A 24,087-nucleotide genomic window follows, 5' to 3' on the forward strand; every position below is an offset into this window, starting at 1 on the left:
ATCTAACAAAGTGTTTTAAACACTTTCAATAAATCTTCAAAACTGGGGATCAAATTGTTAAGGCAAATTGTTTCTATTCCTTACATATGCACTTCAACAACGCAATTAGGCTTCCAGTAGTAATACGGAAAGTTTCAGAGCATTCCCTATTGTTACAGATGTCTGTCCACTTTGTGCTAACCTATCTAGTTCAGTAGCAAGTTCAGGAATGAAGCAATGCTCTCTAACCATGCGTATACCTAAGAAATGAAGTACATCACGTACCTAAACAAACCTAATCTCAAACTGAGGATGTTTATTGAACCAGTCACCAAGACACATTCCAAAGAAAGTAACACCCAGCGTTAAGATTTGAAGAGAGTAACAGATCAGATCATTATTGGAATTACAAGAAGTTCTCATATCAAATAGGAAAAAGTTATTACTAAAAGTTATAATTTTATTCTTGAAAGTCACTGCCAGCACTGGCATTGTAGCATAGTGGGTTAAGCCACCGCCTGTGATGCTGGCATCCTATATGGGAGCCTGCTCTACTTCCAATCCAGCTCCCTCCTAATGCACCTGGGAAAGCAGCAGAGGATGGCCCAAGTGATTGGGCCCCTGCAACCATGGGGGAAAACTGGAAGAGGCTCCTGGACCCCATTGTGGCCATCTGGGGAATGAACCAGCAGATGAAATATCCCCCAACCTCTCTCTCTCCCTTTCTCTCTCTCCCCCACCTTTGCTTTTCAAATAAATAAAAAAATATTTTAAAAAATTAAAAGTTATTGAACACTGCCTGGTCATTTACCTTGGATGTTGTATTCAGAACTAATTATGAATGATTACCTTCCAGAAAACCAATGATTTAAGAACATACTTATTAAGCACATGTCCCTCTTCTAAAAATAAAAATACTACAAATACTCATATAAGTATATCTCACTGCAACTGGGGTAATCTGAAAATGGATAGAGGACACCATTTCACAGACATGAAAGTTGGAAATCATTAACTGAAAGAAAATCAGCTTACAGGATGTCATGCGCAATATAATGTCATGATTATTTGAGAACATTCATGTGTACACGAATAAAAGGTTAGATAACCACAATGTCAACAGTTACCATCGCCTACCTAATAATGACATTGTGTTTTAAATGTTTTGTAATTTTCTCAAATTTCAATTAATGCACTGTAACAGTAAAAATTTACAACCACAATAGACAGCCATTATTGTAAGTTATAGATGCTAGGAAAGGTGGGGGAAAGGGCAGTCCTCCCAGGAACAAGTTTCAGAGGACATCTGTGAATATCCATCACCGCTGTCCCAACCGGGAGAGCCCTCAGCAAACCAAGGAAGTCTTGCTCTCCAGCTCGGGCTGTCGGGATGAGAGGGCAGAACAACAGCCCTGATTAGAGGACCTTCCAGTTCCACCAACTAAAACCTCAAGCAGTACTCTTATGCTTAGTATATGGAAAATGCATATTGTAAAAAAATGCAAGAATTTCAGATTTCTGCACCAAAACAAACTTACCATTTAACTCCATTTTCCCTGAACCTTTTAAATCCCTATAGTTGAAGAGTTAAGATTCTAACTTTTGTTTTAACCAGCTACAATTGAATAAAAATCTCAATTAAAATTTGAGCACTCTTATACTGTGTTATGGATTTTTAGCAATGTTTATTTAAAAAACAAGATTATTCTATACGTGGGCTGACCATTTGTCATCATTCAAGACCTTTCAATAAGTCGAAGTGTCATGTGAACTTTTGAAATTGTGGCATTACTGTTTTAACAAAAACTACCCACATTGATCCAGTTTCATCATTTTTCAGCCATTTCCCCAACAGGTGGCGCTGTACTCCATGTAAAATATACCTGAGTTCTGTGGCGGACCCATCCTGTGCTAGTACAAACCATGGAAGCTATGTCACCTCTGTAGAAGCTGGTGCTATGGGGCAGGAAAATCAGACCATGTGCAATATATCTCTGGGTCACTTTGCAGGAAAAGTCCAGAGAGGTAAGGTAATGTGCTGGAGATGACACGGCAAGTTATGGAGAAAAACGCTCACTTCGAGTTGGGACTTCTAGCTTCCAGTTCTGGGTTTGCTTTCACAGCATTCTTGGATTTGCTCAAAAGCAAATTCCCATTTAGAGCAGGGCTGTGAAGAGAAATAGCCTCCTCTGTTATGAACAGCATATATTCAATCCTCCCTCTTGGAGGAGAGAACGCATGCTATAGCCATATAATGCTCTCCCTGTAGCCTAACACAGAGGTTCAATGTCAATCTTTTAGCACATTTCCCCAACTGAATATCTTGCTTCAAAGCAGATCTTGGAGAAGAAAAAAGGAGAAGGAAAAATCACACACAGTGACTAGTAATTACACACTGAGCAGACACTGCTCTGCAAGACAAGGATTTACAATGACACACAAATGTACTCACACAGTCCCTTAATTCTATGCGGTCTCTGACAGTTTAAGCTATATACTCATTTTCAATAAAATTGAATTTTCCAAGTTCTGGTAAGCACCAACACTTCTGATGTTTGCATGTTGGTATCAGAATGTTTTAAATGCTCGCAGATAACAAGGCAAAAAGATACCTTGCCTGGTAAAAATAGCATTTTGCGCCACACAGGGTGTACACACAGCCAAACATATCCATGTCTGTATACACACAATTGTACACACATACTCCTGTGCTACATGCTAAGTATAAACAAAACACTTTAATTCTCCCTTTCCTCAAGCCAATCATCCCTGACATCAGGACACACAGAAATGTTCAAGTTTTCCGATTAGCAGTGCATCCACCCTCAATGTACACAAAGCATCACAGAAGCAAGACAGAGAGACAAGCTGACTTTTAGTCACTAAAGAGGCAGCTGATACCAAAAACTGTTGAGCCAGCAGAAAGCTACCAACCTAATTCAGGACGAGAAGTTGTTGGCTTCCCCCTGAGCATAAAGGTTATTACCATCTCCAACTTTATTGTGCTCCCTAACCTGAATGAAGCTCTTTGAAAATCAATGTATAAACAAGCACATTATTCTGAGGATAATGCTGTGTGCTCACATTTCCACAAATGGTACATTCTGAGCACCCCTTTGCAGGAGATAGGTGAGAAGGCAGGGGATACTCCCCAAGAAGGCATTCTGGGGGAGAAACTATTTCTAAAATGTTAAAACACTTAGGCTTTCTAAATATATATATGCCTAAATATATATGTCAATCTGTTCATATTCTCTCCACAGTAAATGCATAATATGTATTGTTATCAAAAAACAATATACAAGGCTTATTTAGACAAATTCAGAAATTTACCTTTCCTAGTCCTCCAACAAATTCTTTGATCATTCTATTATAATTTTTTCTCTTCCTTTTATAGTAACAACACCATCTACATTTTATCTTTATTATTGAGTCTTCACATTAGGCAATATATTTCAGAAACAGAACTTTTTTTTTCTATTTGAATGTTTCTTTTGGTGTTGTTAAACTTTCAGGGGGAAACAATGGGCCAGCAATAGCCACACACTCAAGATAACCCTAGCCACAGTTCCAAGATATCCTAAAATCACATCCCTAAAATAGCCCAGAATCATATTCCTAAGACAGTCAGATTCACATAGTCATTTTACATCATAAGCACTTAACATAAAAAAATTAGAGGAGAGCACTTGGCCTAGCAGTTAAGATAAGCTTCAGAAGTCCTGATTCCTTAGCAGTGAGCCAGGGTTCAGTGCTACCTTGGCTATCGATTCCAGTTTCCTGCTAATGTACACCCTGGGAGATAGCAGGCGATGGCTGAAAGGGTTGGGCCCCTATCACTCACATAAGAGATCCAGATTGAATTGCTGGCTCGTGATTTAGGCTTGGCCCAGCCACAGCTACTATGGGCATTTTGTGGGTGAACCAGCAGATGAGAGATCTTTGTCTCTATCTCAATCTCTCTGCTTCTTTCTCTTTGCCTCTCAAATAAAACAAAATGTTTAAAATACTAGTCTGACTATATTACAAATAAACTCTCTAAGCCAAACCCCTACTAAAAATACTAGTATCAAATTCTACTATTAGGAAAATTCTTCAGCACTGAATAAAATTTAAAAAGCAATAAGAAGTTGAAGTATTCCCTTTCTAGGTATCTCTATATTGTTCTCTACCTTGAGAAAATATCTTTAAAGATCATTGGAAAACACTATGACCATTCCAAATACCTCTTCAAAGCACACCATTTGCTTCTACATTTAGGGATTTAGGGAGACAATATTAATTTTAGTGGATTTATTACTACATTGCAAGAAACATAATAAAAAAAAATAAGGATGCCCATACAGCTCCTACAACATTTGAGAAGGTAAGACATACATCTAAATTATAGCATAGTAAAATGGGTAATAACCATGGTACAAAGTATTAGAAGAGACAAGGCAACAGCCAATTTGGAGGAGATCATGGAGCCTTTATAAACAAGTGTCACTGAGCTTTAGAAGCGACCTGAAGAACAGGGCGATGGGTTCTGCCAGGGAGAGGAAATATCTTTCAAGGTACAGAGGAGGGGAAAGAAAGAGCATCATAGAAAAACAGGGAGTCATGAGGGGGAGCTTCAGGTAGATTAAAGGAAGCAATGATGGAAGGCTACGTAATTTCAGAGAAGATTAAAATGTCTCAATCTCCAGGCTTGGTTGTCTGGACTTGCTTATTGGTATTGAGTTGCTGTCTCGAGTCTTGCATCAAAGGTAGTGCCATAAACAAAGGTGCTTGAGTCAGGCTCATCTTGGGGTATAGGGCTAATGGAGAGAGCCAGGGGTTAAGAAAAGCAGCTCCCAGTAGGAAACGGAGGAAGCCAGTATGTGCCAGGCCATGATAATATTTCATTTAATCCCACCAGTATATTATGTCTTATTTAATCCTAACAATTCATCTATAATTCATTTTCATAGATAAGAAAACTGCAGTAATTCGACAATAGTTGGCAGCCCAGAACTGAAAAGTAGATTGACGGGAAATTAGTGAGGTTTAGGGCTATGGGAGGCAAGTATGCTGGAAGCTCCAAGAGGTAAGAAAAACCTAGGTTCCAAATGCATCAGAAACGACGGTACAGAATCCATCATTTAGATATGAAAAAAATGCAGCCACCTAAAGCGCAGTAATAAACAGACTTAATAAGGAGCATGAAGAACACATACAACTAAGGACGAGAAAGTGGAAAAACTAGTCATTGAAAGGGCTGTGCTCACAGAAGGGATCCTAAAACAGCTTTTAAAGTGACAAGGTCCCACCTGTCGCTGGTAGACAGAAGTTGGTAGCAATGGACATAGGTTTCCAGAGTTAATGAAACAGAAGAAAAGTTAACTCAGGTTAGCTGTGAAAACATCTCAACTATTTATGATGGGTGACAGAAAAGAGAATAAAACCATGATTCTGATGCTGAAGTCATTGTGATTTAAAGAAAAATCTAAAAAGGCCAGAGACTGATTGACAGCAAGCAGAGAAGACAGCAATTTAAAGAGATGACCAGCACATATAAGAAGAAATGACAAAGTACTGGTGATAAAACTAGTGTTACCCTCAGGCATCAGCAAAAAACCAGTACAAAATCTCTCTGTGTCTCACTTTGAATTCAGGGAAAACAAGAGAAATTGCTTTCATCCAGAACAATATCATTTCAAGAAATGAGACGACATACATTGTCGCCAAATTTCAGGATGTCTTCTTCACCCAGAATAGGCAAAATGCCAGTGCAGGTAGGAGCCCAACCTGGACAGCTCAGGTTTCTCAATCTCATCAATGAGGTTCAATGTGTGATCTCTAAAACCACATTCAATACAAATGGCAAAACGTAACCTAATCAAATTTAATCAAATTTAACATGCATTATGTAACATTCTCCAAAGCTGAACAATTTTATCTTTACCTATGTTCAATAATTTGTGAAGTTACTAAGGCTTTTGAAAATAAATTTTGAAATTAAGGTTATCGGGGCCAGTGTTGTGGTGCAGTGGGTTGAACATCTGCTTGTAGCACCATATGGGTGCTAGTTTGAATCCTAGATGTTCCACTTCTGATCAAGTTCCCTGCTGATGGCCTAGGGGGGTTGTGGAAGATGGCCCAAGTGCTTGCCCACGTGGGAAACCTGGAGGAAGCTTCTGGCTCTTAGCTTTCGATAAACCCATCTCCAGCTCTTGCAGCCATTTGGGGAGTGGACCAGCAGATGGAAGACCTCTCTCTGTCTCTCCGTCTATAAGTCTGCCTCTCAAATAAATAAACAAATCTTCTAAAAAAAAAAAAAGAAATTAAGGTTATCTTAAATTAGTTTTCTGGACAAAACCAGATTGTAAGAAAGCAACACCCAAAATACTGCTTTCTTTTATTTTCCATGTATACACTTGTATACACACACACACACTCTATATTCAGGTCAAAACAACTTAACAACTTACTATTTCTCAACAGTACTTTTGTATCACAAATGAGCAGCTGAAGGTGGACGGTAGAATAACGTCAAGTGCACAACTCTTGTAACTTTCCACTTCAGAATGAAATGGAAAGTTACACTTGGCTTTGTGCCATTTTTCCAACATTTTCACAGGTACTTAAAACTCTGTCTCCTATATGATATCTTTACTTCTTGCTGGGTTATAGTTTGATTTTATAATTCTATTTAGCTCATCCATAATTTTAGTAAATTAGTTAAATTATTCAATGAAGTTTTTAGATCTTATTAATTTTACAGAGTTATATGTTTTGATAAATAAGAGTACATAACATTTCAGGATTTGTAACTTCTACAAAACCAAAATCAAAGAAACAGCTGAAAGTGGAAAGACAAATTGGATGGAAGGGAAAATGCCACTGGCTTTGTAAGATTATATAAAAAAAAAATCAGTATAATGCTGAGCATTCCCCATAGGAATGGCTTATTTTTAAAACTTATGGAATAACTAACAGGACATGACAGAGTTTCAAATTTTGAGTCACTTAATTAGGTTGGTGGCATTCACAACATCAATATTGAAACACTGGTAGAAAAGTTTTCATCTCCTTTTAGCAGTTTTTAAAAAGTAGATACTGAACTGAGTGATGACTGAAGTATTTTCTCAAAGAAAAAATATCAAGAAGTATCTCACAGATTTTTAATGGTGGAAGAACAAAGGGAGGTCCCAGCATTTCAGTCACTCCAGCATACCTGCCATGAACAGTAGTAGATTTGATAATATCCCCAGGAAGAACCACCGAGAGTTCAATGTCTTTATCTATCATGTTTTCTTTCTGTTCCATGATGAAAGAAGCAGCCTCTACAGAATCATCCACTGAAGAGACATCAGCACATCTGGTCTCAGCTGGGGGAAGCGGTGCCTTTGCTTTTGGTTTTCTCCTAAAACAGAAATAAAATGCAGAAAATAAATACATATGTTAAAGTAATTTTCTAATATAATATAATTTCTTTTTAAAAAGATTTGATTTATTATTTATTTGAGAGGTAGAGTTACAGACAGTGAGAGGGAGAGACAGAGAGAAAGGTCTTCTGTCTGCTGGTTCACTCCCCAAATGGCTGCAACGGCCGGAGCTATGTCAATCCGAAGCCAGGAGCCAGGATCCTCCTCCAGATCTCCCATGTGGGTGCGTGGCCCAAGGACCTGGGCCATCTTCTACTGCTTTCCCAGGCCACAGCAGAGAGCTGGACTGGCAGTGGAGCAGCTGGGACTAGAACCGGCTCCCATATGGGATGCCAGCACTGCAGGCAGAAGATTCACCTACTGTGCCATAGCGCCAGCCCCTAATATAATCTAATTTCATAAAAATGCAAAAGATACATAGAAATATTTTTCACATCCAGGAAGAAAATGAACCAAAATGTTAGTTGTTAGTTTATTAGAAATGGTGAAATTAGGGAAAATATTTTTCTTTACCAATTAGCATTTCATTTTGTTTTGAGCACTTTGCCTATAGTTTTTGGCAATAGAAAGAAACACTATAAAGAGATGATATAGTTTTAGCATTAAGTTTAGCTACTATGTATCCACTAATGTATAGCAATCAATGACACATTTTCTTGGATAAGATAAATTATAAAAGTCTTTAATGTCTCAGGATGGAGGTTAATTTCTCACTTTGATAATGGCTCTTACTTCTGGTTCTTTCATTCTATTTCCAGTTTAGTGTGTTCCAGATAATTCCCACCTATCCTTCAGAGTCTAGCTAAATCCAACCTCTCATACTAAGCTTGCCTTCCCTTCCCCGCAACCACACACACACAAATTTTTCAAACCAATTCCATAAACGGGAATGTTTTCTTATTCTTCCCCTGAGTATCAACTTTATCTCTTTCCCCATATTTATGACTCCCTGCAAGAAAGAAGAATGCATAGATGGCTGTATTTCCCACTGCACCTGGCAATGAATAAACTGTGTTTACTATTTGATGAACCACATGTCTATTTCAATTAAAAAAACTATCCAAATAATTATTGTAATAAATAAGTTTCAGTATCACTTACTAAGATAATCCCTTACCTAATTCGTAACAGCAATAACAGACATTCTGAAAAAAATGTACATGGAAAAATTCAATGACATGATGAGTTGAAAAGGTAAAATGTGAAAAAACTATAATGATGTTTTTATTCATAGGACTATAAATAAAAACTATTGAAAATATTTTATAGAAAATTATTTTCAGAAGAATGAACACTACTTCACTCCAAAAAACATAAATTTTAATTCCTCCCTTCCCTATTTCCTAAATAAAAATAAGAACCAAACAAGATAAAATGTGTGTAACATCTATATATTCATGTTCAGAATTTACTGTCTCACAAATCCAAGCATTCCGATGCACCTGTGACCATGAAAAAACAGAAGCAAGTTTCTACATTGTATATTAATTTACTAAAATGACAAGATTTTAATTTTTAGTATAATTAGGGATATACTGTACCTTAGAAATAACTTTTCTCATAACAAAAGTGAAGTTTTAAAACTATTGCAATGAATATAACACAAAGTTTGTTGAAAATTCATATAAAGAAAGAATGTTAATTCCAAAGCTTCATTTTTAATCCCGTAGAAACTGGCCACTCATGTAAAAGCAGTCTTCAAAAATTCATGGGAAATGCATATGATGAAGGAAACTACACAAAGATTTTAAATTTTTGCAGCAAAATAAATTTGTGCTTTTATTCATTTTCCATTGAACTTTTGGAAGTATCTTCATAGAAGAAATATTTATCCTGAAACAGTTATTGTAGCAGATTGAGGTAAAAACTGGGGATTTGAAGATGAGTAAGACTCACTTGCTACAAATAAAAAGTTCACAGACCCCAATAACTTATAGGCACACAAGATAACCATAAAGTTGGTAGACTGCTCTAATTTTGGTATACAGATAATATAGCTGATGCTCAGAGGAAGAGAACCCAACACATCCAGGAATCCAGACATATTTACAGGTGGGAAAGACTGTCTGGGTTTGGGGCTAGGAATAAAAACACACGGGAAAGAAGAAGAAATAATAATATTTCAGGCACAAGAAAGCAAACAGAGCCATAAAAGATACTGGTACTTCTTAGAATTGAACAGTTTTGGAAACTTTCACAGAGAAGTCAAAAGAGATGGGAAATAAAGAAATCAATTAACCAATTCTTGTAACTAAGAGGAGTCTATAAGGTGGCTTTGTAGAAAGTTAATATGCCAAAGTCAACAGTCTACATAAAGGTAAGCAAAACCTACTTTAAAAGTATAATGAAAAAAAATTTCTCTTTATATAGCAAGAAAAATCAATATTACAGTACTCTCTAGGGGCTGGTGTTGTAGCATAGCAGATTAGGCCACCGTCTGCAATGCTGGCATCCAATATGGGCACCAGTTCAAGTCCCAACTGCTCCATGTCTGATCCAGCTCCCTGTTAATGTGACCAGGAAAGCAGACGAGGAAAGCAGCAGAGGATGGATCAAGTACTTGGGCCCCTGCACCCACATGGGAGACCCAAATGAAGCTCTCAGCTTCTGGCTTCAGCTTAGAACACCCCAATTGTTGCAGCCATCTGGGGAGTGAACCAGCAAATAGAAGATCTGTCTCCCCCCACTCCTGCCTCTATAACCCTGCCTTTCAAATAAATAAATTTTTAAAAAGAGAAGAAAACCAAAATTTTTAAAAGCCTCTCCCAATTTTTTCTACCTCAGTAAACCACATTTCTTTCAGTTGCTTGAGTCCAAAATCCCGTTTCTCACAAACATCCTCACATTCAGTCCATTTACCAAATCTGTCAGCTCTCTTATAAAAAGACCCAAAGTCCACCACAACCATTTGTGTTCCTTTTCTTGTCTCCATTTGGAATGTCTTCCCCATCCTCTTTACCTTTGTAAGAAGCATCTATTATCCTTTTCCAAATTTTTAAATTTTTTTACTGATAAGAATTGTATATTTTTTTGGGATTCCATGATATTTGCTACAAGTAGACATTGTGTAGTCTGTCAAGGTGAACACATCTATTTCTTCATTTACCATTTATGGTGAAAAGACATGAAATCCTTTATTCCAGTACTAAAAATATAGAATACCTTATCTAGTTATTCTGCTGTACAGAACTTCTTTCTCTTAAATAACTGTAACTTAGTATTCACTGAATAACCCTTCCTCATCACCATCCCTGCCCTCTGTAAGGCTCAGCCCGTGGTAGCCACTGTTACAAACTGAACTTCTGTGAGATCAACTTTTTAAGATTGTGAAAACGAGTAAGGTCACATGGGACATGTCTTCCTGTGGTTGGCATATTACACTTTAACATTACGACCTCTCATTCATGTTGTTGCAAATGACAAGATTTCATGCTTTTTATAGCTGAATACTATTTCATTGTGTGTATGTACCACATTTCCTTGATTTACCAGTGGATGGACACTTAAGTTGCTTCCATTTCTTGGCTACTGTGAAAAGTGCTATAGTAAACAATGGAGTGAACATTTCCTTCGACTGACTGATTTCATTTCTCTTGGATGTGCATCAAGTAATGGGATTGCTGGATTATATGGCAAGCACGCTATTCATTATCCTTTAAGATCCAGATTGAGTCACAGTTCCTAGGCAAGTCTTCCCTGTCTACTGCACAAGGCAGCAAACTCAGATTCAGTTTAATGTTTTGTGCATGTGTGGTTGTCTTATTTCCTAAGTACTTTGAATCCGTGAGGAAAACCCATCTTTAATTACTAAAGAAAAGCCCTTTTTTTAAGAAAGAAAAACAAAGCATGTCTGGCAATATATGTACATACAAGTTTTTACAAAGGTTTTAAAGTTTTATTTATTTTACTTGTATGAGAAGCAGAGAGAGACAGAGCTCCCATCCTCTAGCTCACTCCCCAAATGTACAGCAGCCTAAAACTAAACCCCGATTTCCCTTGTGGGTGGCAGGGATCCAATTACTTGAGCCATCACCTGCTGTCTCCCAGGGTACACATTAGCAGGAAGCTGGAATTGGAAGCAAAGCTAGGACTTGAACTTAGGAACTCTGATATGGGATGTGGGGGTCTCAAGTGGTGGCTTATGTGATGCTGTTACAAACATCTGCCCCTACATAGAACCATTAACATCTTAATATTACATATTAATACTCTAATTATAAAACAGTTGCTAATGTTTTGGTCCTGAAAAGAGAAAACACATTTACATGGACCCTTTCACAAAGAACTAGTAATCCAATAGGGAACATGCAATGTGTAAATAAGGAACATAGAGCTAACAGTCAAAAAATAGATAGCTAACCTTGAAATCCAAAATCATGAGAGCCAGCCAAAACCAGCTGTGTGTGTCAGGGCAGAGGGGGAGGCATGGATCAATGTATTCTTCAAAGAGATATGTAATTCAGTTCTAAGTAGAATTTAGATAGCTAGATCCCACAGATTCAATTATATGTTGGTTCCCAGTTGTGATCCATTCTCACCAAACTTAGGAATATATATCTAATTTCCTTACCACATTGTCTAATCAATGAAAAGAATACCAGTGGAGGCCTAGCTTGGCCTGAATCCTAAGTAGCTTAAAGACTTAATTTGTGTAACCTCTTATTCACAAGAAAAAAAAAATCTTTAATTTTTTTTTAACTTACATGTTTCCTGATATCAGTATTTATTTAGATGTTTTGGAGCAATAACAAAATTAAATATCACCCAAAATCAAAAATACAGTGAAAATAATCAAAGGTTATATCTTAATCTAAAGGTAGGAAATTCTGGTAGGTAATATAAAAAAAATTGACATGTCGATATTCAATAACAAATCTAAGTTACTGCTTACAAATACTTCATTTCCACTAATATTCTAAAATGAGTTACTACCATTAAACTCCCCCCACCTCTTTTTAAAAAAGATTTATTTACTTATTTGAAAGTCAGATTTACAGAGAGAGGGGGAAAGAGAGTGAGAGAGAGAGATCTTCCATCTGCTGATTCCAGGACGGCAACGGCTGGGCCAGGCCAAAGCCAGGAGCTTTTTCTGAGTCTCCTATATGGGTGGCAGAGTCCCAAGTACTTGAGCCATCTTTGGCTGCTTTCCCAGGCCATTAGCAGGGAACTGGATGAGAAGTCAAGCTGCTGGAACTCAAAGTGGCACCCATATTGGATGCCTTCATGGCAGAGGGCGGCTTTACCCGCTGTGCTGCAAGGACCCCATACTCCCCAACCCTCTTTTAAGCTGAAATGTTCCAAGTGGATTTCCTATCCAAGCAATATCACCAGTGGCCTTGTTTGATAATCAGTGGGCTCCTCTTGGAGGGTTCTACTAATAACTGTAAATAATGGCAAATATCACACAAGGATACACAAGGATGTGTGCAGAGGAGGTTATACAGCAAAGATATCTGAGAAAGAAAACTTCCTCAGGTCAGAATAAAAATTCATTAATCAATTCTTAAAAACAACTAGCCACAGTACATTATTGCTTAAGTAAATAATTGCTTTATTTCCTAAAATTATTTTTTAAAGATTCTATTTATTTATTTGAGAGGTAGAGTTACAGACAGAGAGAGGGAGGACAGAGAGGAAGGTCTTCCATCTGCTGGTTCACTGCCCAAATGGCTGCAACAGCTGGAGCTGGGCTGATAGAAGCCAGAAGCTTCTTTTGTGTCTCCCACATGGGTGCAGGGACCCAAGCGCTTTTGTCCATCTTTTGCTGTTTTCCCAGGCCATCAGCAGAGGGCTGGATCAGAAGAGGAGCAACTGGGACATGAATCTGTGCCTGTATGGGATGCTGGCGCTGCAGGTGGAGGTTTATCTTACTACCCCACAGCCCCAGACCCTTAAATTATCTTGATATAGTATTAAACTCAATTTTTATATGAGAATTAAGGTATAATTTCACATATTCAATGATCCATTTTGAAAATACCAAAACCTCATTTTAAAATTAAGTTGGCGTCCTGCTGTTCCATTGGGTTTTTATCATTTTTATGATTTACACGGCACTTCCAAATTGTGCTCATTGCAGTTATTACTTCATTACTAAGAACATCCATGTCCTTAAAATAGATTTAAAAAGAGAACAAAAAAAATTCTGGAAAGCAACAGAATTCTAATCAAATATCTTTTGACTTGAAATAATTAAAGCTTTAAAATGTTATATGAGATATATTTAAATTCTTAATAAGCTTCTACAATCCAATAGGATCTCATTTGCTTGCTATATTGAACACAGTTTGATAGATTCAGAGAAGTACCAAACAAAAATATAGTTTCAATATTAAAGACAAAAGTATGCGTAAACATGTGTTTTAAGTCTTAAAATAACCTTGTAAGTATTATTATCTAATGACCACAAAGTAGTTTCAAAGCCAGCCCATTGCAGCACACATAGAGAGCTACCAAACATACAATACACGGTGATAACCACTCAAGAGACTGTCTTCCAAACCCTTCAATGTTTGTCTGGCCCCTAAGCTATGCATCTCAAAGGTAAAGTGGAAAACACTTTCCCAAATAATTTATATTTCTCTGTCTGGGTTTAATGAAATATTTGTTCCAAAATGGGCAGAACATTGTGCTAAGTGCTTAAGGAAGTCCAATTAAGAACAGAAACTCCCTGTCCTTAAAAAGCCTAATTCCAAGTCATCGTGAATATCAAAGTGACCTTAAAAGATAAGCAATAACGAAAGGCAACAAGGAAAACTCAAGATATTCTATGAGTCTTAACTGGCATTTCTGTTGTTGGGTCACAAATCACTTTTGTTGGTCCAAATCCAATAAATTATAGACAATTATCTACTTCATCTCCATCATCATCTCCCTGTGGTCTTAAGCTTTCTGCTTGGGTTTCTCTGAATTTTTTTTAAGATTTATTTATTTATTTGACAGTCAGAGTAGAGAGAGAGAAGAGAGAGAGAGCAGAGAACTTCCATCTGCTGGTTCATTTCCCAGATGGCCACTGGCCAGGGCTGGGCCAGGCCAAAGCCCAGAGCCAGAAGCTTCTTCCAGGTCTGAAATACAAGAAGCACAGACCCAAACAGTTGAGCCAACATCCTCTGCGTTTTCCAGGCCATTAGCACAGAGTTGGATGGGAAGTGAAGCAGCTGGGACTTGAACTGGCACTCATGTGGGATGCTGGTGTTGTGGGAAGCAGCTCCACCTGCTGTACTACAACTCCGGCCCCTCTGGACTTTTTGTGACAACATACTACTGTTTTCTTTCTTCATCACTGCTCTCGGTCTATAATACTCTCACAACTTCCATCCAATTTCTACAAGTTGGAGCACCCTGGGGCCGATTCTCTGCCCTATTCTCTTTCCAAACCACTCATCTCAGAGAATCTCCTGGCTCGCCCATCTAGGAGTTTGTAAGCCAAGGAACAAAATTTGGGTTTCCTTATCAATACTTTGGAAAGTCCCTGAAGGATCAGAGATGTGATCTAATTTACATATGTAAAATTCTTACTGCAAAAAAAAAAAAGAAGCAATTTTAAGGGACAGGAGGAGAAACAGGAGAGAACAGTCAAAAGACCATTAGACCATTCCAGGCAAGAGGTGATGGTTTAATGAAAAGGGTGACAGCAGATGAACTGGTGAAATGTAGGCAGGTTCAGGATGTTTCAGAAAGAGCCCATGAGACTTGATAATAGATTGAAAGTAGGAGATAAGTGAGAATAATCAAAAAATATGTTCAGGTTTTTAGCTAGAATTAACTGGGTGGTTAGTGGAGCCATTTGCAGAGATAGGGAATAAGTGGAGAAACTTGAAGGTGAAAATGAGGATTGGAAGCAGGGAGGAGAATCAAGTTTTTAGTAAAATAAGGCTTGAGATATCTATGGGGCATCGAAATGTAAGTAACTGTGAGATTCTTAAACACAAAAATGAGAGCTCAGCAAACAGGTCAGGATTGCAGATGTGAATGAGAGACTTGTTGACATAGAGATCATATTTAAAGCTCTGGGGCTTGGAGAAATTCTCTGAGATGAGTGGTTTGGAAAGAGAATAGGGCAAAGAATCGACCCCAGGGTGCTCCAACTTGTAGAAATTGGATGGCATTCTTCACATCAAAGCAAGTACTTATCAAATGAGTCTTCATTCTCAACAATAGCTCCAATAAGGACATAAAGAAAACTAAAATATTCTTATTGACTATCAGCAACAGGTAACTCTCTTGAGTGTTGACCACATGTCACAGGCTGTGGTTTTACATAAACTCACTCATATCCTCAAAACTGTGTGAGGCAAGTGTGGCAAGGTCCAGAGGAGGGAATTGATAAGCAGAGAGGTTAAGGAACTTGCCTACGGTCACTCAGGGAGCAAGTGTTGGAGCTGAGATTTAAACCCATGTTGCCTCATTCTAAGCCAGAATTCTTCATTACTGCCTTCCATCACTGCTTTGGGAGCTCAGATATTCAAATTAAAAAAACTGAATGGGCAAAAGCAAAGTGGCAAAAGAGAAAAAATTCCAGTTATTAACTCTCGACTGTCCAGTCCTGTACAAGTGCTTCTTTTCTGCATTTAATCTAATGAAGCAATTGTTATTGTCATTTAACTGAGATTTACAGACATTGAGATATTTGCCACAAAGCACACAGAAGTGGCCCAACACACAAAAACCTGTTGAATTCTCCCAATAGCCTTAACAAGAGCCAAGTAACCAAGTCATGATATTTAAACAGGAACGCAGGTGCCAGAGGTGTACATACTAGGACCTGCCTCCCCAGTAGAGGCTGTTAGATCTCCTTGTGGGGTTGGGGAAACAATGCACTGCCTTCAGTAGCAAAAGGCCTGGGAATGTGCTCCATGGCCACGTGTGTGACTTTATTTATAGAAATCATTTCATTTTTATGGACCTCTATTTCCTCATTTCCAAATCTCAGGTATTGAACTTCATAATCCCACATCACTTCACCTTTATCATAACAGAGATTTGTGCAGAATAATGTTGTTTAGAGATCTAGCATGGAGACAAAACCATTAAGACTGGGGTTAGGGCATGGTGGCCAAGGTAGTTTACAAATACTATTTGGTTGAAAGAGTCACAGGGACAGGATGCCCGTTCTCAGGGAGTTCTGCCCATCCTGAGAATATTCTGGTCCTGGTCAGGAAAGAGTCTCCTCTGACGCTCAGAGGAAATGAAAGACTGGAAAACGGATTCCATTTCCAAGTGACTTTCTCTTGGCATACACTAGTGGAAAAAATTAACAGAGTGACAGACACAGGAAACTTTTGAAAAGCTTTTGGAGTTGGTCTCCCACACTCAATTCTCTTACATGTGAACACCTAGAATACCATGTCTCTACAGCAAGGCATTCGGCACTTCAGTGTTGCTCCCCAGCACACCTCCACAATCCAAAGCCACATTCACCATACCTCATATTTCTGTCATCTTAAATTTCCTTCCCTCCTGGACCTCTATGCACAAAATGTATATCCATTATCTTCATTTTGACTTCCCTGTATCTTTGTTTACCTGTTTCATTTTGCAGACTAACTTATAAGACTCCACTGGCCAAAATGGCAGTCATTTGGCCACAAGCACTTAAAACATGACTAATGTGACCAGGACACTACTTTTTTAGTCTATTTAACTTTAGTTTGTATTTAAAAATTGAGCCTTGATTCAGGTATTGGAAAACATTTCAGTACAGCTGGAACAACTTGAGTATGTAAATCTACTTTTCAACTATAAACTTAATGACATCTAAATATAGATCAGCTATTTCCAATGAAAATACAGCATTTGAATTGAGATGTTCTGTAAGTATAAATGTCAAAATATTAAACACCCATCAGTAATTCTGTATATTTTTATATACTGAATTAGATGAAATATACTACTACAGTAGACAGCCTCTAGGTTGGTTCCCAGTGGCCCCTCCTGCTTGTGTAAACCTTTCCCTTTGTTTACTGGATTCAGTGACTCAGTTCCAATGAATCGAAGGCAACAACGATGATGAGATGTCATGCTGGCCTGAGTTTACATGAGACTGCGGCATCTGTCTTGGGCACTCTCTCTGAGGGAAACAGACTACCATGTCAGGGGCTTTAAGGAGAGGTCCATGAGGCTTCCAGTATCTTTAGCCATCAGCACAACAGTAAGCAACTTAGGGGAGAGGGTTTTAGTACAGCAGTTAAGACTCCACTTGGGACACCTGTATCATGTATTGGTGCACCTGGGTTTGAGTCCTGGCCCTGCTCTCCAGTCCAGCTTCCTAATAACGTGCACACAAGGAGGTAGCAGATAATGGCTCAAGTGATTAGGTCCCTGCCAACCATGTAGGAGTCCCAGATTGTGTTCTGGGCTCCTGGCTTTAGCCTAGTCTTGTCCTGGCTGTTGTGGGTATGTGGGGAATGAACCAGCATACTCTCCGCTCTGGGGACACTTCAGCCCAAGACCATCTGTTGGCTGCAACTGCCCCACAAGCACACTGAAGACCTATAATTCTATATAAGCCTATTCCTCAAATTTCCTGACACACTAGCTGTGCTCCAAAGCACCCACTGCTCATGGCATGACCTACACTGATATGACCTACTTGTTGAAGTCTACCACTGAAATCCCTCTCTGTAAGTACCACAACTTTCAAGAACTTTTCATGTTTTACACCTAGAAGTTCTTCTACTTTCTGTTTAATATTTCATTTATATTTTATGACATTGTATATAACCTTCTCTTCAAGAAAAAGCTAGGGATGATCCATCCTACACATCACTGCATAGATGAAGTAGAACAAGTACAAAGACAAGACACAGGTCTTCCCCCAAAGCATGAGGCAGATATCACAAACTAAGATCTGTATTTCTTATCAGCATATTACCTTTGTCAGAGTATGCTCAATTATTTCTTAAAGAATGAATCTATTTAAATACTGTTTCCATTAGGTTTATTCATTTTTCTTGTTATAGCCATTTCAAATTTTCTTTTAATTTCTTTTAGGAACATAGCAATTATATAAAGCGGGACACAGAAACACAGAATGTCTTCATATCACTAGGCCTCTCAGAGTAGGTTTAATGAATAGATGAAGTCTTTGTAGTAATTAGGTGTCTCATACCTAGAAAGATAGTACGTGCTCTGTATTCTAATTCATCTAAAAATGGGCCACACAGGATGCTGTAAACTCAGTTAGATTTCAAGTCAAAAGATGGCATTTCTAAAACCAAATTTGATAGTTGTTTCTAAATATCCCATCATCTTAGATCATGCCAACACACAGTATTTCTTATTCTGCCATACTTTCTGTGTATACATAAAAATCACCATACAGTGATTGCAAAGGTAGTTCCCAAATAAATCTTACAAATTGTTCTGATTATAGTTTCATATCTTTGACACACATAGGGCCTTATCCTCAATGTAGTCTATGCACACACATATATACACATATGCACACATAACATGTTTTTGCATGAACACCTCTCATTTTGGGAAAGTCATTAGGCAAATAATTTGCTCCTGAATATTTATAGGTGTATAAGCTCTAATTCCAATATCTCTATTTTTAAATACACATGCTTAGATAATAAATGTATAACCTGGCTTGTACCTGTTTTTGGTGGGTACACCTGGGTGATATAGCAGGAGGAAAAGAGAAATACCTAGCTCACTAAATATATAACTACTATCTTTTATAAACATTTAAACATATCAGGAAGCCAAAGGTGATAGAAAAAAATATATATTTGCAATTACAAAGGGAAAATTTACATATTAGGTTTGATTTAAAACTAAGGGTTATTAATAAAGCTCTAGATTTTAAGTCAGAGATCTTGGATTCATCAAGTGCCTGCACAAATTATTAGGTCATTTAATCTCACTGGAACTTCAATTACAAAATTGGATAACACTTGACTAATAGGTTTGCTAAGAGGGTTAAATGAGTGATATACGGCCACTGTGTAGCACAATGGTTCTAAACTTGGACATACAATGAACTCACCTGAGGAGTTTAAGAAATGAGGCCTGGGTTCCTCTTCCAGAAATGCTGCTTTAATTAGCTTGTGGAGATTTTTTTAAGATCTCCTCAAGTGATTCTAAATTGCAGCCAGGATGGAGAGCCATCAGTTTTACATAATGCTTCAGAGAGTAAACCCTCAATAGAATTAATGACATACTCTCATGGGTGCTTTGTAAACTCTGATACGCACTACCTGAAGGTTGGCCCCTAGGCCAAGCAATAAAGCTCATGTACACTCAAGATCTCAGCATCAGTGAATAGAATCAGCCTTCAAAGCAGTACAGGGACTGGCACTGTGGCATAATGGGGTAAGCCATCACCTGCAACACTGGCATCCCAGCTGGGCTCCAGTTCAAGTCCTGGTTGCTCCACTTCTGATCCACTCCCAGCTAATGCGCCTGGAAAAGCAGTGGAAGATAGCCCACGTCCTTGGGCCCCTGTACCCGTGTGGGAGACCCAGAGGATGCTCCTGTTTCCTGGCTTTGGCTTGGCCCAGTCCCAGCCACTGCAGCCATCAGGAAGTGAACCAGTGGATGGAAGATCTCTCTTTCTCTCCTTTTCTTTATTTTCTCCTTTCTCTCTATAACTCTGCCTTTCAAGTAAATAATTTTTTAACAAAGCAGTCCAAAAGTTTAGTAATAACTTTTCCACATTTAAAAATCCAATATCTTTTTATTCCTTTTGTCAAATAAGTAAAACATATTTCTCTTTACATTTTTACTGACATAATTTATATATGGAAAATGCACAAATAAAAGTGAACAGAGTTTTACACATATACCCACGTCCTCAGTCTCTCTCTCTCTAGTAATCATCACAGAATAAGATATAGCATAGAAAATCTACAAATGAAATGTTAAATTTTTCTTATCTGTCCCATAAATGTTGCTAAAATTTCAGTTTCTGTGTTTTCTTAATTTATTACAAGGGATGTTTGTTTTATGTGAAGTTGTGAAAGTCAAACATCAACAATGAGAATGATGAGGAAAGCTTCCAATAGAAATGGACACATCCAAGGAAGATATATAAATTTACACCAAAAAATAAGCAAGTTGAAAGACTTGAAAGCAAGCTACACAATGAGTCACAAGATAGTCAACAACATTGCCTGGCCACCCACTGTGTGTACCATATCACATAAAGACACTGTGTGTAGATTAAAGAAATACTAGTAACAACAACCACACAATGACCAAAATACACCAAATCAATCCTTAAAGAAAAAAAAAAAAAACACCTACACTAACTGAATGCTTTTCTAATTGCAGGAACTGTGCCAAGTGTTTTACATCCACAGTTACCTAATTCTATCCTGTTTTGAATCATACCTAAGACAATTCATAAGCATTTATAAAATGAAAGATAATTTTGCTTTATAACAAACTGACACTATGCCCCCATGCTCAGTTGCTGTTCCATTCACTCCTGCACAGCCTCCTGCCATTAGATAATATCAGTATTTAATGTGGTTAGTGTCATCTACTGTAAGCTTCATTTGTACTTGGTGCTTGTTGCCTTGCCAGATTATATATGGGGAAGTCAGAGTAATGTAGGAAAATGAGTCCAAAAAGTTAACAAAAATGTAATGAAACTATAATTTAAAAAATTTTAAAAGATTAACAAAGGGAGAGAAAGCTAGACAAAAGGTGGACCTCTTTCTTTTCACATATAAAAATATTATAAGCACTATAACATGATAAGCCTTAACATAAATATGCATTTCTACTTTTTTGAAAGTGTTTAAATATTCATAAAAGTTCAGTCATTTATTAAAGAAAAATAAATTATCCATAGATTGTTTTATCTCATAGTCTCTGAAACAATAAAATAATCAATGAGATGAAACTCACTCCTTCTGCAAAAAAAGTTGAGAAGTTCTCAGTTGAAATTTTTTTAAACGTTCAAAAGTATGCTATGTAAGGAAGTAAACAATTAAGCATGGAAATCATAATTTTTAAGATATGTGAACACATGTAAAAGAAATACTAGGAATGCATACTAATATGTCAGCCAAACAAAGCACACTAGTAGATAAACCAATCAGAGCACTGAAGCCAAAATTGTTCTCAAGTCACAATCTCAATGTACCCTCAAATATCAACTGTGGTAAGTATTAAACATCACTAAGCCATTAATTTCTGTTAATGTTTTAAATCTGTGTTGGAATAAACACTAAGCATAGTATTCACTGCTGACTGATAGAAGCACCTAAAGTGAATTTTACTAATTTTGCTAGTTACAGGTTTTGCCAAATAGTAGCTAGAACAAATGTTTGGACATAGTGTCTCAGAGCCTGAAATAAAATCTAAAGGAGCACTGTATATAAAAATTAAAGTCACTTAAACATAAAATATTTTTAAAAGGTTTAGATGGTAACATAGGAGCAAAAAGTCTATTGTGCCAAGCGTTAGACAAGAGATTTCTCATTTATAACTCCATAGAAACAATCCAAGAAAGATTTTTAAAAACAAATATGCACATTTTATCTCAATAAAGTTTACTTCATCAAAAATTAAATTTTCTTATGTCCAAGATCCTGTTAAGAGGATGAAAAGACAAGCTATAGACTGGGAGGAAATATTTACAACTCACATATCCAACAAAGAGACACATTTAGAATATACAGAGGAACTTCTAAACCCAATGGTTAAAAAAAAATCCATATTAAATGTGGAAAGTGGCAGAGAGGCAAGATGGCACAATAGCGACAGGAAGGTCTGCCGTAGGCTCTGTGAACTTAGCAGAAAAAAGTGGGGAGAAAGTACACTCTCAGGGCAAAGTTGCAGGCAAAACTGCAGTGGGAGGTTTTGTGAAAGCAGTGGAAACAGTCTGGACCTGAATGGAAGGCGCAGACACGCAGCAAAGAGCACAGAGCATGAACACAACAAAGGACCCAGCAGCCCCCATTGACAAGTAAGGTGAGGTGACGGCACCCTGTGCCACTGTTGATACAGCCAGAGAGAGAGCCTAGAAGACTGTATGGTGTTTTGAGTCTGGCCTGGAACCCTCAGGGGAGCTGGGCAATTGCTCACCCACAGGGGGAAAAAAGTGGTGTGTCTATCTCCACTTCTTCACCTTCCACAACAGTGCCCTGTGGCTAGCTGTGGGAAGGCAGGCACCATTTCTGACATAAACAGGTAGCAGTTGCTCCAGCTTTTCTGTGCACACACAACAGCTAGAGGGGACTGCCAGCAGGGGCAACCACAGCAGGTCAAGACAACTGGTGGGGTCTATCTCAACCTAGTCATCCGGGCAACGACACCAACTCTCCTGTGCCCACCTGGCAACAGGCGTGGAGAGGGAGCCATCCCCACCAAAGGGAAGTGCCACCCAGCACAACTGTGAAAGGAGTAGGGCTGTGGCTGGTGGGTATTGTGCACACTTGTGATCCAGGGGTTTTACCTGGGTGAAAAGAATCTGCATTCCCCGCTGACTCCGAGTCTACCTGGGGAAACTGAACTCTATCTGACCGAGCAAAATACACATGGGCAGCTTTGGGAACTCCTCAGTCTCTCTGTGGACAGGACAGGCTAGTGGGGTGGAGTGGACTCTCTTGTATTCCTTGACTGTGGGAGTCTTGGATGCAGGGTATAGCTGGGGTTCTGGGCAAGCGCTTGGGTGCACAGTCATACTCCTGGAACTTCTTGGTTGCCAGGGAAGGTCACTGCAGCTGGAACTGCACACACAGGGAGGACTGCACAGAGCATTTGCACAGATGAGTGTTGAACACACTGGGGACTAATACCTGGGCATTGCGCAGCTTGAAGAACAGGAGGTGAGGGAGTGATCACACCAACAGATGTGACCATCTTTCCCCCATTTTGTTAATAAGAGGAGAGCTAGCACCCCAACATGGGTGTTACCCTGGATAATTGCTCCAACCTGGAGCACTAAACAGAGCTTCCTGGACACACCCATCACACACCTCTAGGAATTCACTGAGAACGCAGGCATTCTACTAAGCCACAGAAGTACAGCTCAAAGACAAAAGGCATGGGGGGGGGGGGGGGAGGGAAGTTGACTCCACAAATGCCTAAAAATAAAAGCAGAAATTCAAGAAACAAGAATAAGGAAGGTACCTCAATCCCGCCCAAAAAGGAACACAACGACATTTCAATATTAGAAGGTAAAGATGAAGAGCTTAATGAAATGCCAGAAACGCAATTCAAAAATTCAAAAACTTAATCATAGGATTACTCAAAAGCAACCAGAAGTGAATACATATACTAAAGAAAACCATACATGACATGAAAAAGAGAAGTCAAAATGAAATATTAGAAATAAAAAAACTCAATAGATCAAATAAAAAATGTAGAGAGCCTTAACAGCAAGACTCAGCGAAGCAGAAGGAAAAAAATATCCAAATTAGAAGATAAATCTTTGGCTATCTTATAGTAACACCAAAAAAAAAAAAAAAACACAAGAAGAAAATAGAAAAGTTAGGGGCAGGTGCTGTGGCTCACTTGGTTGATTCTCCACCTGCAGCATCGGCATCCCATATGGGTGCCGGGTTCTAGTCCTGGTTGCCCCTCTTCCAGTCCAGCTCTCTGCTATGGCCTGGGAGTGCAGTGGAGGATGGCCCAAGTCCTTGGGCCCTGCATCCCATGGGAGACCAGGAGGAGCAACTGGCTCCTGCCTTCGGATCAGCGCAGCACGCCGGCCACGGCAGCCATTGAAGGGTGAGCC

At 38.5% G+C, this 24,087-nt stretch overlaps 1 protein-coding gene across 1 annotated transcript in view; it reads right to left on the bottom strand.

Annotated features, from left to right (window-relative positions):
* COBLL1 (cordon-bleu WH2 repeat protein like 1) overlaps window positions 1-24,087 on the bottom strand; it is a 173,701-nt gene that overhangs the window by 63,137 nt on the left and 86,477 nt on the right. Inside the window, exon 2 of the mRNA XM_062196211.1 lies at window positions 7,178-7,366. Within this exon, the coding sequence (XP_062052195.1) occupies window positions 7,178-7,366 (189 nt within the window). The remainder of the gene's footprint in view (window positions 1-7,177; window positions 7,367-24,087) is intronic.

Source organism: Lepus europaeus, chromosome 1, assembly GCF_033115175.1.
Source record: "Lepus europaeus isolate LE1 chromosome 1, mLepTim1.pri, whole genome shotgun sequence".
Taxonomy (NCBI): domain Eukaryota; kingdom Metazoa; phylum Chordata; class Mammalia; order Lagomorpha; family Leporidae; genus Lepus; species Lepus europaeus.